The 19423-nt window shown below is 66.2% G+C and overlaps 3 protein-coding genes across 3 annotated transcripts; all 3 read right to left on the minus strand.

Annotated features, from left to right (window-relative positions):
• Nucleotides 1-1242: 1242 nt before the first annotated feature.
• AMSG_12369 (uncharacterized protein) lies at nucleotides 1243-13608 on the minus strand (the record flags this gene model as incomplete). The annotated part of the gene is made up of 3 exons (XM_013897922.1): nucleotides 1243-2464; nucleotides 2862-5620; nucleotides 5665-13608. 3 exons carry the CDS (start codon nucleotides 13606-13608, stop codon nucleotides 1243-1245), a joined length of 11925 nt encoding a protein of 3974 aa, XP_013753376.1.
• An 874-nt stretch (nucleotides 13609-14482) lies between these two features.
• On the minus strand, nucleotides 14483-18841 carry AMSG_10603 (TKL protein kinase; the record flags this gene model as incomplete). The annotated part of the gene is made up of 1 exon (XM_013897869.1): nucleotides 14483-18841. One exon carries the CDS (start codon nucleotides 18839-18841, stop codon nucleotides 14483-14485), a length of 4359 nt encoding a protein of 1452 aa, XP_013753323.1.
• Nucleotides 18842-18867: 26 nt separating this feature from the next.
• AMSG_10604 (uncharacterized protein) lies at nucleotides 18868-19245 on the minus strand (the record flags this gene model as incomplete). The annotated part of the gene is made up of 1 exon (XM_013897870.1): nucleotides 18868-19245. The coding sequence occupies one exon, from the start codon at nucleotides 19243-19245 to the stop codon at nucleotides 18868-18870; it is 378 nt and encodes a 125-aa protein (XP_013753324.1).
• Nucleotides 19246-19423: the final 178 nt, after the last annotated feature.

Genomic DNA, 19423 nt, shown 5'->3' on the forward strand with positions numbered 1-19423 from the left:
TTTGCCAGGTGGCGCTGCCTGCGCCCTCCAGCTGCTGAAGATGAGACCCAAATACATGCGCCGAGCACAACTATGCCTCGAACTTCCGCCACACAACCGTTTTCGCTCTCCTGCAACCACCACGCCCGACCATCCATCCCATCAACCCCATCACCTGCTGCTGCTCAACCATCCATGCCCACCCCTACCGTCCTCTGCAATCCAATCACCCCTCATCGCGCATCAACACTCTGTCCTCCTTTATCCCGATCTCCCCCGCAGCTCCCCACCGCCTCGGCCAGTCCTCCTTACCGTCCTCGATCAAGCGAGGTCAGCCGGCCAGCTCTTCTTTGCTGGGCGTCGTGCTACCTCTACCTGACAACGACGTACCTTGCCAACCCCACCCATGTCCCTCGCTCGTTGTCCTCATCGCCGCCGCCCGCACACGCACCCTGACTCACGCCGCGCAGCCGCAATCTGATCTCTGCCATCGAGGCGTTGCACATGCCAACCGCACCCTCGCTCGCAGCCGAGTGCTGCTGACATCAACGCCATCGTCCTCCTCGCCGACGTTACCGCTGGCATGACGACTGCCACGCCGTTCATGGGCTGGGCAAACAACAAGCAAGCCGACCACGCTCCGTCCACCACAGCCGTGCAGCAGCCTGGGCATCACCGCCCTGGCGGTCGATGCAACGTCGTCGTCCTTCCTCAAGAGCGCGCTGCGGTTCCAGCTCGCCATCAAGCTAACAGCGGACGCAACAAAGACCTGCCCTGCTCCGCCCAGACGAATGGGACATCCGGTTGCTCGACGACAGCGAGCACATGCCATCACCCCTCCACAGACTCGTCGTCGCCAGATCGTGCACCCTCTGAGCACATCCATGCCTCAGTCGGACACCAGCCATCCCCTCTCCCATCGTCACACCCGAGCCACACATGCCGCGCCTCCTCCCAGCAAACGAGCACACGGCCCACGCACACACGCGTATGCTGGACATCCTCTCCAGCCCGATCTACCACCTCACCCTCGCATCGGCCTCCCATCGCCTTCTCAGCCACCTATCCGACGCCCCCAAGGCCGACGCTAAAAAGCCAACCACAAACGATCCCGATCCCATGGGCCTCACCTCCCCCGAGTCGGACGACCGCAGATCCCTCGTCGGTGAGCTGGCTGCCATGAACCCCCACTGTGCACTCAACAAAGCTGATGCCCGCCTTCCATCGCCATCTCAACTTGCATACGACTGGCCGATCGCTCCCTCACCCTGGCCACTGGTCGGCCACGGCCGCGGTTCTCGATGCATCCACCAACTTGAGCAAGGTGCACGACCCGCCGATGGCAATCAACGCCTTGCTAGTGATGTTCTTGTCGTTTGGGCAGCCACCAACCTTGATCGCCACAAGGTCGCGGCGCTTGTACACCACCGCAGCCACAACGACGTCGGCCGTCTGATCGCTACCGCGCCAAACGCCGTAGACGCTGTTGGAGAAGGTAACGGCCGGGCTCTCCGGAAGCGTCTCGAGCGCATCCTCGATCGAGTCAACAAAGCCGAGGTGACCTTGAGATTCAAAGTCCATGATGGTTGTCAGCGCAGTTGTGACCATCCGTCCGCTCTTGTGGTCCACCACCACGTTGGATGGCTTGAGCGAGCCGTGCCCGCCGCCCGTGATCGAGTGGACCTCGGCGAGCGCACGCGCCAGCGCCAGTCCGATGCTCAGAGCCCGTACGTGATCGAGGCCCGAGCCCGAGCTCAGCTCGTCGAGCCCGGCCAACCCGCCGACGCCGCTCACTCCGCCGCCCCGCGGCAGCCGCTTCTGCCGTCGCTGCGACGACCGATCGTGAGGCCGCCCGACAAGAAAGGCCTCGGCGAGGAGCTCCTCCAACGACTCGCCGCTGATCCGCGGGTAGATGAGCGCCACATGCGGCGACTCGAGGCAGAGCACCAGCGGTGAGACGATCGACAGGCACTCGATGCCCACGCTCACCGCCGACGCCATGCACACCGCCACCTGCAGCAGCTGCTGTGGCGTTCGCGGCACGTCGCACCCGCGCCACTCGCTCTCCACCACCCGCGTGTACCCGCCGAGCACCATCGGCCCGCCAGCCTCGAGCACCGCCTCCATCTCGCGCCGCGACAGAAAGGCGACGAGCCCGCCGCTCCCGCTCCCGCCGCTCCCGCCGCTTCTCGGCGACGCCGATCGTCCAGACCGCGCAGGCCGCGGCGATCCCCCGCTGTCGTCGTCGCGATCAGGCCCAGGTAGGCTCAGCATGGCCGAGCTCATGCTCCGCGCTGCAAACAGGCCGCGCCCGGTCTCGGCCTGCAGGACGTAGAAGCCCGGATGGTCTGGCCGGGTGAACAGCCGGTGGTAGCGGAACCACGAAACGTGGCCATCCAGCCCGCCGCTGTTGCCCAGCACACTCCGCTCCAGCGGGAAGGTCAGCCTGCCCGTCGTTGCTGCCATCGGCCCGCTTCCGCGGCTTCTCCCCGCGACACCGTCGCCCACAGGCACCACGCCATCCCCGCCTTCCATCGCCATCTCAACTTGCATACGACTGGCCGATCGCTCCCTCGCCCTGGCCGCTGGTCGAACAGGTGCGCGACGTCTTCGGTCGATCCGTCTACCGACAACAACAAGAGTATCTGATGGGCATCCAGACCCAGCTGCGACAACATCATCACCATCTCCCTTGCCGACCCATACATCGATGCGACTGCTTTCCATGCCGTTCCGTTCGCCAACGCCGACAAGACCACACACACACACACACACACACACACACACACACACGCGCGCGCGGGGGGGGGGGGGGGGGGGGGGGGGGGCCTACGTCCAAAATCGCAACTCATGTTACTCACATCCGCTGCGGCGGCGGTGACGTCGGCAACGGCGGCAGCGGCGGCGCAGCGAGCGACGACGGGAACGGCATCGCCGATGACGCCGTCACTGAGAGCGGCGGCGGCGGGAGGGCCGCGCCTGCGGCCGACGACGGCATCGCCGGTAGCGGCGGGAGCGGGGCAGAGACGTCGGCGCCCTCGGATGAGAAGCCACCGTCCGACTCGCCGAGCGTCGACGAGTTCGAGCCGCCCATGCCCTGCGGCAGCGGCGGCGGTGCGGCAAACGATCCCGAGTTGCCAAACGACTCAAAGGCCTGGAACGAGCCCATGGCCTGGAACGAGCCGCCGTCAAACGAGCCCATAACGCCAAGCGGCGGTGGCGGCGGGCCGACGGGACGGCTTGCTCCGTTGACGCTCGCCTCGCCACCAAACGACGGGTTGGCAAACGTCGTCACCTCGCCTGAGTTGTGCTCCGGCAGGCCAGCGTTGAACATCATCGGCTCCTGTGTGTCGAACATCGAGTGCATCTCGCCGGGCGTGAGCATCTCCGTCGCCGCCACAAACTCCGAGTCGGCCTCAAGGATGTCGACCATGTCGTCGGCCTCGCGCTGCGCGAGCGACTTGATCTCGTGGAGTACACCGTAGATGAGAACGAGGATGTTGGCGCAGAGCGCACCGAGCACCAGCGGGTCGCGGATCGAGCCTGAGTTGGCCGTCCCGCCGAGGAGCACCACGCACGAGGTGAAGATCGCCGCCATGGAGAGCTTGTTGTGGAAGGGCGAGATGTACGGCATGGCATACGAGACGTGGCCAAAGGCCATGACGAGGACAAGCGCCGCCACAAGCGCCTCGTGCTGTGCTTCCTGGAAGATGACCAGCGCGAGGACAACGCACAGCTTGCGCGCCATGATCGCCACCTCGAAAAAGTAGCTCTCTTCGTTGAACCGCGCCACCAGGAAGCCGTACTTGAGATGGAACGAGAACGCGTCGAGCGACCGCGACTTGGCCCGCAGCAGCGCAAAGGTTGCCGCCGGAATGCCCAGCGCATACAGCAGGCCAAACACCGCTGCCACGTAGAAGAGCTGCCAGTAGCGTGCCGTGTAGCACTCGATCGCCGGCTCGGACGCCATCACGTACGTCGACGATCCGGCACCAACAGGCTCGCACTCAAAGTACCGGAGGACCACAAAAGTGAGCGGAAGGTAGCAGAAAATGAAGAGCTGGGAAAAGGTGCGGACCACAGCCTGCCGAAGCGCCACAGCCGTGAGCAGCGACTCAGAGAACAGCCGCCCGCAGCGGTACTTGACCGCACGCCCGCGCGAGATCTTGCCGTCGTCGAGCTCGGACTCGGCGCCTGCGTGCGCAATCCACTTGGGATGACGCGCCGCCCATCCCTCGCCGCACGAGCTCACCACAACCCGGTAGAGCGTGCCGAGCGCCCATGCCACGCCCAGGAGGACAAGCATAAAGACCGGCAGCAAGAGCATGAGCACCCACTTGACAAGCCACGGATCGCCCATGTCAAACGAGCACTCGGGCGACGTAATCTCGATGTTGAGGTTGGCCACAGAGAGAATGTCAAAGAACGTCCGCGCAATCGGATGCCACTTGAGGTTGATGTCACCGTACAGCGCAGAGATCTGGAGCGAGTTGAAACCGATCATGAACGCCGCAGCCGTGTACATCCGGTTGTGCGTCTCGCGCGAGTTGAGGTACACAAGCACGCACACAAAGCAGAGGAGGACAACCACCGCAGAGAGCGCGATGGCCAGCGCCTTGGTCCGGTCACAGGGGAAGCACCGCTCGCCCATGCGGTAGAAGCCCTTCTGGCACTCGGAGCACGACGTGCCCTGGTAGCCCGTCGCGCACGCGCCCGAGCCCAGGCATGCCGCCGGCCGCGGGCACGAGACAAACGCCTCGCCGTCGCTAAAGTAGCCCGGCCGCGGGAACGGCGGGTCATTGCCGCCGCGGCAGATCGCACCCACAGGGCACGCCGCACACGCCGGCACGCCCTCGGGCGTGATCGGCGCACGCGGCGAGGTGTAAAAGTCGGGCAGGCATGTGCAGTTGAACGCTGTCGCCGAACGCGCCGGCGAGCTCATGTCGGCGGGACACGCCACGCACTCCTCGCCCGCTGCATCAGAGAACGTGTTCGCCGAGCATGCCACGCACGGGCCCGTGATCCGAACCCGCCGCTCGCCTGGAGGGCAAACCGCCGCCACCTGAACCAGCCACGGCGAGTCCGCCAGCGGCACCTGATCAAGCGTCACAGAGAGCGTGAGCAGGCCGCCTGTCGGCACAGAGTACTCAAACACGTACCCGGTCTCCGGCCCGGACGCCGATGCCACGTACTCCACCGGAATCGTGCCCACAAGTTCGCCCTTGAGCGCAGCCGTGAACGGCGTCGTCGGCGGCGACGGCGCAACAGGCACAGCGTTGCCCCACGCGTCGCGCGGCGCGATGGCAAACTGAACCACCTCGTCCTGCGCAAACAGCTCGTCATCGCTCGAGACAACTCCAAGCGCCACGCCCGACGCAGTCGATGTCGTCGCCGCCGGCGCACCAGCCACAACCGTCACATCGTACGGCGATGTGCCAATAGCGTCGCCATTGAGCACCACGTGGTACTTGTACGTCCCTGCCGTCCGCACCGTCAGCTCGGTGTCAAACGCCCGCGTCGCCGCGTTCCACGTCGCCGGAGACGACTGCGACCGCGCAGTGATCGAGATCGGCGTCCCGTCGCGGAGAACCGCAACCACGTCCTTGGAGATGATCAGCGTGTCGTTGGTCAGCGACCGCGGCTGGACAGAGAGCGCCCAGCCGGGCCGTCGGCCGAGATCGTCACCGCCGGCGGCGAGAAGACCAGCGAGTTGTCCGTCGACGTTGACGAGCAGAACGGCACGCCCTCCTCCCACTCGCCATCGTCGCCACAGGTCAGCGTCTCCGAGCCAAACAGCAGGTACTCGCCATCGCACGAGAACGGTCCGCACTGCTCGCCGATGCGGTTGGTGCACGTCGGCGCCGTCCCAAACGGAATCGATGTCACCGGCGGGCAGTAGTCGAGGACCGGCTGACAGACCGGCGGCGTGCCGGTCCACGAAGGGCCGATGCCACAGATAAGCACCGCAGAGCCCACCAGCTCGTACCCGGCGTCGCAAGAGTAGATGCAGAAGCCGCCGAGCTTCGAGTCGCACAGCGCCCGTGTCCCGTTGCCAGGCGCCGGCACCCGCGAGTCAAAGCAATAGTTGGGATCGAGCCCGCACTGCGGCCGCGGACCGCTCCACAGCCCGGCCATCGGCGTGTTCACCTCGCACGTTCGCGCCACAGATCCGAGGATCTCGTAGCCCTCGTCGCAGGTAAACGGCCCGCATACCTCGCCCACCGTCCCGTTGCACTCCGGGTTGATCCCGTTGCTCAGGGCGGCGTGCGTCGGGCAGTAGCCCACCGTCCGCACACACTCGCCAAACGACGCCGACCACGCAGGCCCGGCGCCGCACGTGATGGACGTCACGCCCACGGCCTCATATCCGCTGCCGCAGAGGAAGGTGCAGCTGCCGTCAATCGAGAGATCGCACGCCCCAAGCACAGAGTTGGCCGGCGCATCGGGGATGGCGCAGTATGCCGCATCCTTGGTGCAGCTCGCCTCAAGCCCGGTCCATCCACCGGTCGAGCTCGTGTCCGCCACGCAAGTCCGCGTAGCCGTCCCACTCAGCGAGTAGCCAGCGTTGCAGCTCGCCGGCCCACAGCTCGTCCCGATGGCGCCGGTGCAGCTCGCGATGACGCCGTTTGACGGCGCCGCCAGCGGCGTGCAGTACCCAGCATAGGTGACGCATTGCGAGAGCGGCTCGGACCAGCCAGGCCCGGCCATGCAGGTCACCGTCGACGTCGTACCCTCGGTGTACCCGTTGTCGCATGCCACGCTGCAGTTGCCGCCGATGAACCGGTCGCAGTCGCCGATGGCCGCGTTGGCCGGCGCCGCAGGCACCGGGCAGTAGAACGGCTCGCGCGAGCATGTCGCCGGCGCCCCGGTCCACGTCCCGGCAGCCGGCCCGTTGGACACGCAGCTCCGCGTTGCGTCGCCAAACAGGTTGTAGCCGGCGTTGCACGTCGCCGGTCCGCACGCCTCGCCCAGCTGGCCGCTGCATCCGACCGCCGCGCGCCCGTTTTCAGGTGCAGGCAGCGGCGCGCAGTAGCCATCGGTGATGGCGCACACGCCGAGAATGTCCGACCACTCGGGGCCGGCGCCGCAGGTGATGGTCGCTGCTCCGGCCGACGAGTAGCCGTCGGCGCAGCTCGCGCTACAGTTGCCGCCGATGAACCGGTCGCAGTCGCCGAGAGCACCGTTGGCTGGCGCCGCAGGCATCGGGCAGTAGTTCGGCTCGCGGGTGCAGAGCGCAGGCGCACCGGTCCACGTCCCAGACACCGGACCGTTGTCGACACAGCTCCGAGTAGCTGAGCCGGCAATGTTGTAGCCGGCGTTGCAGCTTGCCGGTCCGCAGGCCGAACCGATCTGGCCCGAGCACGTGCCGATGACGCCGTTCTCAGGCGCAGGCAGCTGGGCGCAGTAACCGTCAGCAATGGCGCACGCGCCAAGGATGTCCGACCAGTTGGGCCCGGCGTTGCAGGTGATCGACGACGCGCCGGCGGCGGCGTACCCGTTGGCACAGCTCGCCGAGCACATCCCACCGATGTGGCGGTCGCATGTCCCGAGCGCCCCATTGGCCGGCGCCGCAGGCATCGGGCAGTAGCTCGGGTTGATGGTGCACGTCGCCGGCGTCCCCGTCCAGCTCCCGGACGCCACGCCGTTGTCGACGCAGCTGCGGGTGGCCGAGCCCGCCAGATCGTAGCCGGCGTTGCAGCTAGCCGGTCCGCACGCCGACCCGATATGGCCCGAGCACGATCCGATGACGCCGTTGGTTGGCGGCGGGAGCGGGGTGCAGTAGCCATCAGTGATGGTGCACGCGCCGAGGATGTCCGACCAGTTGGGCCCGGCGTTGCAGGTGATCGACGACGCGCCGGCCGTCGAGAACCCGTTGGCGCAGCTCGCCGAGCACGTCCCGCCGATGTGCTCATCGCACGTGCCGAGTGTTCCGTTGGCCGGCGCGTCGGGAGTCGGGCAGTACGCGTCGTCGAGGACGCACGACCAGGCGGCGCCGGTCCAGGTCCCGGACGCCATGCCGTTGTCCGAGCACGACCGCGTCGCCGTGCCCACCAGGTTGTACCCGGCGTTGCAGCTCGCCGGGCCGCAGCTCGTCCCGATCTTGCCGGTGCAGTCGCCAGTAAGGATACCGTTGACCGGAGCCGAAAGCGGCGCGCAGTAGCCGGATGTCTTGGCGCAGTCGGCGAGTGGAGCCGACCAGTTGGGCCCAGCATGACACGTCGCCGATGTGGCGCCGGCCGTCGAGTACCCGTTGTTGCAGCTCGCCGAGCACGTCCCGCCGATCGAGCGCGTGCACGGGCCGAGCACCGCGTTGGCGGGCGCAGTCACCGCAGGGCAGTAGTTGGGCTCGAGGCTGCACGTCGTCGTCGAGCCGGACCAGGTGCCGGCGACCGCGCCGCCGTCCTCGCAGTTCCGCGCCGCCGATCCACCGAGGTTGTAGCCGGCGTCACAGGTGACCGGACCGCAGACAGTGCCAATCTTGCCGGTGCACGGCCCGGTGAAGGCGCCGTTGGTCGGCGGCGTGAGGACGGCGCAGTAGCCGGCGTCAGCCGTGCAGTCGCCAAACACGGCCGACCAGATCGAGCCCGAGCCGCACGTGGCCGTCGTCGCGCCCGTCGTCGAGTATCCGTTGTTGCAGCTCGCGCCACAAGCGCCGCCGATGGACCGGGTGCACGAGCCAATGGCGCCGTTGGTCGGTGCCGCAGGGAGCGGGCAGTACGTCGTGTCGAGCGTGCAAGCGAGGGTCGTGCCGGACCAGCTGCCCGTGACAGGCGTGGCCGGATCGCACGTCCGCGTCGCAGTGCCAGACGCGGTGTAGCCGGCGTTGCAGGTGTAGGGCCCACAGGCCGTGCTCACCTCGCCCGAGCATCCGATCGCAGCCTTGCCGTTGGTCGGTGCCTCGTCGGGCGTGCAGTAGTTCGCGATCTTGACGCAGCTGCCAAACGAGGCCGACCAAGCCGGGCCGGCCTGGCAGGAGATCGACGTGGTGCCGGTCGCCTGGTAGCCGTTGGCGCAGGAGAAGGAACATGAACCGCTGATGGCGCGCGAGCACGAGCCGAGCACTCCGTTAGCCGGAGCCGCCTGGAGCGTGCAGTAGTTGGTGATGAGGTTGCAGCTCGAGGTCGAGCCGGTCCAGGTGCCGGACGCCGGCCCGTTGTCCTCGCACACCCGCGATGCCGATCCGCTCAGCTCGTAGCCGGCGTTACAGGTAAACGGTCCACAGGATGAGGTGATGGTACCCGGGCATGATCCGCGGGCGCCGTTGGTAGGTGCAGGGAGGACGGCACAGTAGTCGGCGGTGGGGTTGCAGCTCCCGAGCACGCCAGACCAGTTCTTGTCGGCGCCGCAGGTGAGCCGATCGTTGCCGGTCAACGTGTACCCGTTGTCGCACTCGTAGATGCAGAGGCCGCCGTTGAGGGCCGAGCACGAGCTGATGGAGAAGTTGGGCGGCGGCGGCGGCGCCGACGGACAGTGGTTGGGATCGAGCTCGCACGTCGGCGTGGTGCCCGACCAGGTTCCCGCCGCCATCGTGCCGGCAAGGCAGGTCCGGCTCGCCGAACCGGCGGTGATGATGTAGCCGGCGTTACAGGTGTACGGGTTGGCCACGTCGTTGATCTTGCGAGTGTAGCCCACAGGCACCTTACCGTTGATCGGTGCCGTGAGCACCGGGCAGTAGTTGGTCTTGGGTACGCATGAGCCGATCGCACTCGACCAGGCCGGACCAGCCTCGCAGGTCACTGAAAGCGCGCCGTTCGCCACGTAGCCCTCATCGCAGGTGTACGAGCACGCGCCGCCGATGGAGGTATCGCATGGGCCGGGCGCACCGTTTGCCGGCGTCGCCAGGCGCGGTGAGCAGTACGTCGGGTTGGCGACGCACGTCGGCGCCGCCGACGACCAGCTCCCGCCAGCCTGGCACGTCCGGCTTGTTGCGCCCGAGATGTCGTACCCCGCGTTACACGAGTACGGGCTGGCGGCGCTATCGATCGTCCGGTCGTACGTCGGTGGCGCCTTGCCGTTGGTCGGTGCCGTGAGCGCTGGGCAGTAGTTCGGCGTGGGCGAGCACGATCCGAGGGTCCCAGACCAAGTCCCGGACGTGGAGCAGGTGACCGACATGGCGCCCGAGGGCGTGTAGCCGGCCTGGCACGAGAACGAGCACGCTCCGCCCACAGTACGGACGCACGAGCCCGGCGCGGCGTTGGCCGGCGTCGCCGGCGCCGGCGGGCAAAAGTTGGGCGTGGCCGCGCACGTCGGCTCGGTCGACGACCAGCTTCCACCAGCCTCGCACGTCCGGCTCGCGCTACCAGACATGGTGTATCCAGCGTTGCATGAGTACGAAGCCGCGGTGGCGCCGATCGAACGCGCGTACGTCGCCGGCGCCTTGCCGTTTGCCGGCGCGGTGAGCGCAGGGCAGTAGTTGGCGATGAGCCCGCATCCCGCGTTGGTCCCGGTCCACACACCGCCCGACGCGCACGTCCGGCTCGCTGATCCCGAGAGCGCGTAGCCGCTGTTGCAAGTAAAGGTACCGCACTGGTTGTTGATGGCCCGGAGCGAGGCACACGAGCCACTTGGTGAGATGACGCCGTTGGCCGGCGCGCTCAGCAGCGGGCAGTAGCTGTTGTCCAGAGTGCACGACGCGGCAGAGCCCGACCACGCGCCATTGGCCTGGCAGCTCCGCGAGGACGCGCCCGACATGATGTAGCCCGCGTTGCAGGAGAAGGTTCCGCACGAGGTGCCGACCGATCGGCCACAGGCCGACGAGAGCTTACCGTTGGCCGGTGCGCTCAGTGCCGGGCAGTAGTTGGTAATGATCGAGCAGACCGGCGCGGCGCCCGACCAGACGGCGCCAGTCGAGCAGGTCCGCGAGGTGGCGCCCGAGAGGCTGTAGCCACCGTTGCAGGTAAACGTTCCGCACGACTCGCCGAGTGCGCGCTGCGCGCTGCAGGTCCCGCCGGGAGAGATCGCGCCGTTGGCCGGCGCCAGATGCTCCGGGCAGTAGTTGTTGTTGAGGGTGCAGACAGCGGCGGTGCCGGACCACGCGCCATTCGCCTGGCAGCTTCGGCTCGCCGAGCCGCCCATAATGTAGCCGGCGTTGCAAGAGAAGGTCCCGCACGAGGTGCCGACTGATCGGCCACAGGCCGACGAGAGCTTACCGTTGGCCGGCGCGCTCAGCGCCGGGCAGTAGTTGGTGATGATCGAGCAGACCGGCGCGGTGCCCGACCAGGTGCGGCCGGAAGAGCAGGTCCGCGAGGTGGCGCCCGAGAGGCTGTAGCCACCGTTGCAGACAAACGTCCCGCACGATTCGCCGAGTGCGCGCTGGGCGGCACAATCGGGGCCGGGCGAGATGGCGCCGTTGGTCGGGGCCAGGTGCTCCGGACAATAGTTGTTGTCGATGGAGCAGACGGCGGCGGTGCCGGACCAGGCTGCGTTCGACTGACACGTCCGGCTACCCGATCCGCCGAGCACGTAGCCGGCGTTGCAGGAGAAGGTACCGCAAACCTCGCCGACCGATCGCTTGGTGGAGCAAGAGGCCGAGAGCTTGCCGTTGGCCGGCGCGCCGAGGAGCGGGCAGTAGTCGGTAATGAGCGAGCAGACCGGTGCCGAGCCAGACCAGGTCTGGCCAGCCGAGCACGTCCGTGACGATGATCCCGAGAGCGCGTAGCCGCCCGAGCAAGAGAAGGTCCCGCAGACCTCACCGAGTGAGCGGCGGGTCGAGCAAGAGCCGATGGAGATGGCGCCGTTGGCCGGTGCCAGATGCTCCGGACAGTAGTTGGTGGTGAGGGTGCAGGTGGCGGCAGTGCCGGACCACGCACCGTTGGACAAACAGGTGCGGCTCGACGATCCGCCCATAGAGTAGCCAGCGTTGCAAGAGAACGTTCCGCAGACCTCGCCGACCGATCGCTTGGTGGAGCAAGAGGCCGAGAGCTTGCCGTTGGCCGGCGCGCCGAGGAGCGGGCAGTAGTCGGTAATGAGCGAGCAGACCGGTGCCGAGCCAGACCACACGGCACCAGCCGAGCACGTCCGTGACGACGATCCCGAGAACGCGTAGCCACCCGAGCAGGAGAAGGTACCGCAGACCTCGCCGATGGAGCGGCGGGTCGAGCAAGAGCCGATGGAGATGGCACCGTTGGCCGGCGCCAGATGCTCTGGGCAGTAGTTGCCGATGAGGGCGCATGAGGCGGCGGAGCCGGACCAGGCTGCGTTCGACTGGCACGTCCGGCTGGAAGATCCGGACATAGAGTAGCCAGCGTTGCAAGAGAACGTCCCACAGACTTCGCTGACCGATCGCTTCGAAGAGCACGAGGCCGAGAGCTTGCCGTTGGACGGCGCACCGAGGAGCGGGCAGTAGTCGGTAATGAGCGAGCAGACCGGTGCCGAACCAGACCACACGGCACCAGCCGAGCACGTCCGCGACGACGATCCCGAGAACGCGTAGCCACCCGAGCAGGAGAAGGTACCGCAGACCTCGCCGATGGAGCGGCGGCTAGAGCAAGAGCCGATGGAGATTGCACCGTTGGCCGGCGCCAGATGCTCCGGACAGTAATTGGTGGTGAGCGAGCATGTCGGGGTGGATCCGGACCACGACGGGCCGGCCTGGCAGGTGCGACTAGTCGATCCGCCACGGGTGTAGCCTGCGTTGCAGGAGAAGGTCCCGCAGACCTCGCCGATCGATCGCTTCGAAGAGCACGAGGCCGAGAGCTTGCCGTTGGACGGCGCACCGAGGAGGGTGCAGTAGTTGGTAATGAGGCTGCACCCGTTGACCTCGGAGCCCCAGGTACCGGTCGACGAGCAGGCTCGCGAGTACTGGCCCGAGTAGCCGGCCGGGCACGCCCTGTAGGCCGTCGATCCGGCATTGGTGGTCGGGTAGCCGCCTGATGCGGCGCACTGGCCCGCGTGGTATGTAACGGTGATGGAAAAGGCGCTGGCCGCCGCCGCCACCTGCCAAGTCGGGCAGCACTCTGGCGGCGGCGCGCGGACGGTGGCGGTCACCTGCTTCTCCTCGCCATCGTTGCTGTACTCGACAGAAGCCTCATCCTGAGCAAGATGGTCCGGACGCGGGCTCTGCGGGTGCTGGGCAACCGAAAATGGCTGGGTCGACGAGCCGCCGCTGAAGGTACCCGATGGCGTCTCGCCAATCTTGAAGACAAAGCCCTTGACGCGAAAGGCGACGCCAAAGGAAGAGCCGACAATCTTGGAGCGGATGTCACCGGAGAGGCCCCAGGTATCCGAGGACGATCCGACGGTGAGAGTACCAAATGAGGTACCGAGACTCGAGCGGAGGGTTGTGGTCTTCGACTTGATCGTCGAGCCAGCGAGTATGGTACCCGAGCTGGTCATGAGAGTAAAGTCAACAGCCCTGATACTGCCATCGGTAGCATCGTCGATGGATGCTGAGTACGACATTGAGACCTGGATGCCATCGATGATGGAGCCAGCAGGAATGGAAGAGAGGCCAAAGTTGTAACCGATGTGGTGATTTGAGGTTCTGTACTGAGAAGACGTTCCCCCAGAGATGACCATGTCTCCGCTCCACGACACATCAGCGGATCCACGGTTAACAATCGAAGAGGCCGTGCCCGACTTTGTAGCACAGAGGACAGGATTGGTCAACAGGAGCATGACCATGGCCATGCTAGCCAAGGCTGCGAGGCAACATCCGTACTTTGCCGACATTGCGGGAAAATTTCAACGTCAACGAAGGTAAGAGTAGGGAGGATTTGCAAGCAGAGTTGGCAAGGAAGATGGGAAGGAAGATGGCTTGGTGGTGGAGAGAGGTACCGATGAGCAAAGCCACAAGAATGTGGATACACTCACTATGTAGTACGTTCTTCTTTCAGCTCTAGCAGCAATGCAGAGATGAGGTGGGTGAACTGGATGTGTTCCCAGTTCAGAGGGAGAGGGGTGTACGAAGCGAACGTCGTTGTCACACATATTGGCAAAGAACTCGGGTGGCCAGAGCGGGGATTTTCACTATTTTTTTCGAGTTGAGCACGTGCCAATCTCGTGACAAGCGCTTGCCCGCAACACACTAGCCCGCACGGTGTTTCGCCCTAGTGTGAGGTTGACAAGGTATGGGATGGCAGTTGGGAGTGATGAGGGGTAGAGAGGGGTAGAGAAGAGGGACATGGTGGTGGTGACAGGCTGTGGAACGTGTTTGACAGGACGGGCATGGTGGTGGAGGCTGGTGGTGGAGCAGTGCGGGTCAGGAATTTTGTTGGCAAGAAGTCATCTGCCGAGACACGCGTTCGTCACTCACGCGCATGCCCCATGCCACCAAAGGTGCCGGTGAGCAAGAATCAGCTGGGTACAGTCATGACCGGGGTGCAGAGGGTGGCGTAGTACTTTCCTAGGGTGGGTCGGGAAGGAATACCCAGTTCCGAGTCGCTCAGGCTTGCCGTGGCTCGCCATGGTGGTGATGGTGTTGAGCGGCACAGTGCGACCCGCGTGGCCAGCGTGTGACGACATTGGTCAACGTGGCAGCAACGGGTCTCGGCCGAGGCGAGAGTCAGAGACGGGCCATTTCCGAGGCGATCTCCTCGATGGAAGGACGGACGTCGGCGTCTGCTGCCCAACACTCGTCGATGAGCTCTGCCAGGGCAAGCGAGGGAATGGCGGAGACCGAAGGTCGGGTGCCAGTGCGGATGGCGTGACACACGTCGAGGACGTTTGAGCCTGGGAAGGCGATGCGTGAGGTGGCGAGCTCGTAGAGGATGGAGCCGAGGACAAAGATGTCTGCGGCGGGCGAGGGTGGAGCCCCGGCGAGGGCCTCTGGCGAGGTGTACGATGGGCACGGGACGCGAGTCTCTGCGCCCTGCGCACATCGGAGATAGTCGAGGCCGTAGTCGGTCAGCCGGGCGGTGGCCTTCTTGGACTCGATGGGGGTGTCAAAGACAATGTTGGAAGGGGTGAGCGAGCCATGGCCGCGGCCGAGAGCCGAATGGAGGTTGCCGAGAGCGCGGACGATGCTCTGACCGACACGCTGGATGATGGGGTCTGTGAGCGGGCGGCGCTTGCCGGTGCGGATGGCGGCAAAGACGTCGCCGAGCGAGCCGCCCGGAAGCATGGGGTAGATAAAGGCGACGAGCGGGCGCTCGAGACACATGGCGGTGGGCCGAACGACAGTGGGGTGGCGGACAAAGCCAGCGACGGCGCCTTCGTGGGCGACGTAGAGGAGCTCGAGCGGGGTGGCAGGCTGGCGGAGGAGGAGCTTGATGAGGACGCGTGGGCCGGTAGGCCGCTGAGCCTCGTACACGCGGGCGTACGAGCCGACGCGGCGAAAGGTGGCGCCGCGGATGAGGTCAGCGACTTCTGCGCCAGCGAGCACTCGCATGGGTAGCTCTGAGACCGAGTGCGAGATGGAGAGTCGCGATGCCTCGAGCCGCGAGCGGGTAGCATTGGGTGTGCCGGCAATGTGTGGCTCGACAGGCGCCTCGGCCTCGCGCACGATCTGGACCACGTCGACGGCGAGGAGGTTCGATGGGTACTCGATGGGCATGAAGCGGAGCGAGGCATCATGGACGAGGTGTTCGAGCTCAGCCGAGACTGCGGCGGTGGCAAAGGCGCCGCCGTCGTCGCCGTACTGTGGCCAGGTGTCGCAGAGCCGGTTGGCGCAAGTAAACATGGCCCGCCAACAAACGTTAAGCTCATCGACAGCTGTGCCCGAGATGCCGCGCCCGCCAGTACAGAGCTCAAGCGAGCCGGCGGAAGCAAGAAGGGTGATGGGCCCGGTCGCGGTCTGGAGTACCGAGATGGCGTGGATGAGTGCGGGGAGAACGGTGAGGTCATCGAGCGCAAGATGGATGACTCCGAGGTCCCACTCGACGAGCGTCGCGCCGATCCGCGCCGCCAGCTGTGGCATGGCGTTATGAAAGTCCTCCAGCACCGAAGTGGCGATTCGCGCGGTGTCGACGAGCGACTCGATGGCCTCGCGGAGCTCGACGCGAACGAGCGTTGTCGACGGCTTGGGCAAGAGCTGGATCGCCGGGCATGGGTAGACAATGTCTGTGGCAGAGACCGCGGCGATGCGTGCCAGGTGAGCGACGGCGCCGTCGAGTGTGAGCCGATCGGCTGGCGACGCGGCCCAGAGAGCGGCCATGACCGGGCGGAGCGCGTCGAGTTCGTCGGTCACGGCCGCGAGCTCTGGTCGCGAGCCGGCAAGGACTTCGCTGATCATGGCGAGCGGCGACTCGCCGTGAAAGACGAACATGCGGGTCGCCATCTCCCACATGACCATGCCGAGCGCGTAGGCATCAGTCGCCGACGATGGATGGATCTCGCGGCGCTCAAGAATCTCCGGTGGGGCCATAAAGAGCGAGAGCGCGGCGGCAGCCTCTTGGGTCCGGCCGGCCTCTGAGCCTGCGGCCCAGTTGTTGCGGGCTTGCTGGCGGACGTCGGCGGCGCGCGGGGCGGCGGCGTGGGCAAGTGGGACCGCTAGTGACGGGCCGTGGCCGGCCTCGAGATCGCTGGTGGTAGGCTCGTCTGACGCCGAAAGCGCCGAGTTGCCGGTCGAGTTGTTGGCCGAGGTAGCCGAGGCCGTGCCCGAGCTCGAGGACGAGCCGGCTGCGAGATTGGTGACGAGCTCGCCGGGCACGGGCTTGAGGCTGTGGAGGCCAAAGTCTGTGATGCGCGGCAACCACGAGGCGTTGAGGACGACGCGAGTGGCGTTAAAGTCGCCGTGGGCCACGTGGGCCTGGGCCAGAAAGTGCAGGCCCGAGGTGATGCCCGAGACCCAGTGGAGGACGATGGAGGCGTCGAGGGCCAGCTCGGCGTTGTGGACAACGGCCGAGAGCGAGCCGCGGTCTGCGGTCTCGACCACAAGCGCTGGCGGCGAGAGCGAGAGCCCGAGCACGGTGTTGATGTTGGGATGCCTCATCGGCGTGAGAGTCATCACGTCGGCGACGAGCGCCTTGAGCGCCGACCGCGAAGCCTTGGGGCAGAGCTTGTCGATGTCCTGAACGGTGACGCGCGACGAGGTCCACTGCGCGACGTAGCACGTGCCAAACGAGCCGCGGCCGAGGATGTCGATGAGCGCAAGCTCGTCGGCGCGGATGACCACCGGTGCGTTGCTGTCAATGCCAGTCCGGCGGAAGCGGCGCCGGTAGACTACAAACACCAGCAAACCGCCAACAATGCCGCACACGACGAGGACGACGACAACGGCGACGACAACGATGACCGCCGTCGAGAGCGGGCCCGATGCCTGGCTTGGCACGCTCACAACGTTGAACGTCCGCACAGCCAGCTCCGAGCTGGCGAGCGACGGCGCCGATGCGACGGCGTAAACCACGTGGATGCCGGCTTCATGGAGCTCAAACGGCTTGATGTAGATGGGTGCCTCTGGGTCGTCCGGCGATAGGTCGGACGAGAGCGAGTAGCGGATGATGGCGTTGGGCGTTGGACAGGTGAGGCTGACCACGACTGGAGCCGAGTACTCGCCGGCGGCCGGGGAGATTTCCGGCGGCGCAGTGAGCTTGCTCACCGCGGCGAGGCGGACGACCTCGAGGGCGGGGCGGGCGCGGTCGATGGCGGCCCGTGCGTCGGACGAGGTGGCGGCCGAGTACACCTCGCGCAGCAGCTGCGCCCACTCAAGGTAGACGGCATCATAGCCGCTGAGCGTGGCCGAACGCGGGAGAATGCTCGAGGCGCTGAGGACGTTGCTGTAAAAGTCGAAGCGGAGCGAGTCGCCGGCGGTCGACGCCGCTGCCGTGGCGTCGGCAGCGACTGAGGCGCGCGCAGGGAGGGCAGCGCCGGGCATGGCGGCGATGAGGGCGGCGGCGTCGTGCGAGCCCAGGAAGGAGAGCAGGTCGATGACGGTGTCCGGAAAGAGAGTGTGGTCCGGGGCGAGGAGCGAGACGACGGCGCCGATCTGGGCCGAGTTGGCAAAGGGCGGTGCAGCGCCGGTCGGGTGGACGCGGGGAAAGGGAAAGGCGCCGAGAGAGGGGTGAGAGATGCCGGCGGCAGCGGCAATGTCGGCCGCGGCATGGGCGCCGCAGACGATGGCCGCCTGTGAGGTGCCGAGAAGGGCGGCGGAAGGAAGGCGCCCGTCGGGTCGCGGAGCAGCAAAGACCTGGGCGTCGATGAGGGCAAGGAGCTGGTCAAAGACGGCCGAGAGGCGCGAGTCGGTGGTGAACGAGACGTTGCCCGAGACAAAGGCATCGTAAAAGGCCGGGCCGTGAAGGCGGAGGGCGAGAAAGTCGACGTAGTCTGTGGGTGGAACAGTGTCCGGTGAGACGTGGGTGAGGCACGGGGTGCCGGAGTGGACAAGGGCGGCGCAGAGATCGAGGAGCTCGTCTAGAGTGTTTGGTGGCGAGAGCGAGTGGGCGGCAAAGATGGGCCGGGAGTAGATGCAAGCTCCGGCCTCGGCGGCAAGCGGGAGGGTGTGCATGGCGACAGAGTGCGAGCCCGCCGTCAGCGGCAGGGCAAAGCTGGTGAAAGGGCCAATGATGTCGGCGGCGAGGTCAGACGCCACCCATGCACCCGTGATATTGAGGAGGACGGAGCCGGCGATGAGAGTCTCGTCGTCAACGTCGTGGCCGAGCGGGTAGACCGAGATGATGTCTGGTGGTGCGGCCGAGCCGAGCCACGAGGCATAGAGCGGGAGCGGTGGGACGGCGAGCGGAAAGATGAGTGCCGACGGCGCTGAGGCCGAGTTTGGCGGTGGAGGCGGCGCCGGCGATGGCCATGGCCCGATGCTGCCTGTGGACGAGCTGTTGCTCTTGACGTCGTTCCAAAGCTGGACGGCTTCGTCGAGACCGGCCTGTGCCGCCGGCGAGCCGACGTGGAGGCCAAAGACCCGCAGCTGCGGTGCAACTGATGCTGCCGCCACCAGCCGTCCGTTGAATGCCATGGCCAGCCCGAGCAGCATGATGATCGACAGTATCATGGTCTTGCTCAGGGCGGTCGGCGTAGTGTGGCGTCGCTGCAGAGATAGTCGCGGGCAGTGGCCGTGATGAGCATCATGTTGATGATGTCCTCGTTGGAGATGGCTGTGATCACTCTGAGCGCAATGATGGTGGTGACCGTGTTGATGGTGACCGTGATGACCGTGATGACCGTGTTGATGGTGACCGTGATGACCGTGTTGACCGTGTTGATGGTGACCGTGATGACCGTGTTGACCGTGTTGATGGTGACCGTGATGACCGTGTTGACCGTGTTGACCGTGTTGATGGTGACCGTGATGACCGTGATGACCATGATGGCCGTGATGACCGTGATGGCCGTGATGACCGTGATGACCGTGATGATCATGCCCATGCCCATGCCCATACCCATACCCATGCCGACCACCAACATCATCACCACCACCATCCTCTCCCTGTGACTGTGCTACCACTACCACAATCTCGCAAGCCCTTCCATGTCGCCCACTTCGGCCTGCCGAAGGCGACATGACTTGGTCTGCGTGGGGGGGGGGGGGGGGGGGGGAGAGGGAGGGGAGGGAGGG

Source organism: Thecamonas trahens (assembly GCF_000142905.1).
Source record: "Thecamonas trahens ATCC 50062 unplaced genomic scaffold supercont1.62, whole genome shotgun sequence".
Classification (NCBI taxonomy): Eukaryota; order Apusomonadida; family Apusomonadidae; genus Thecamonas; species Thecamonas trahens.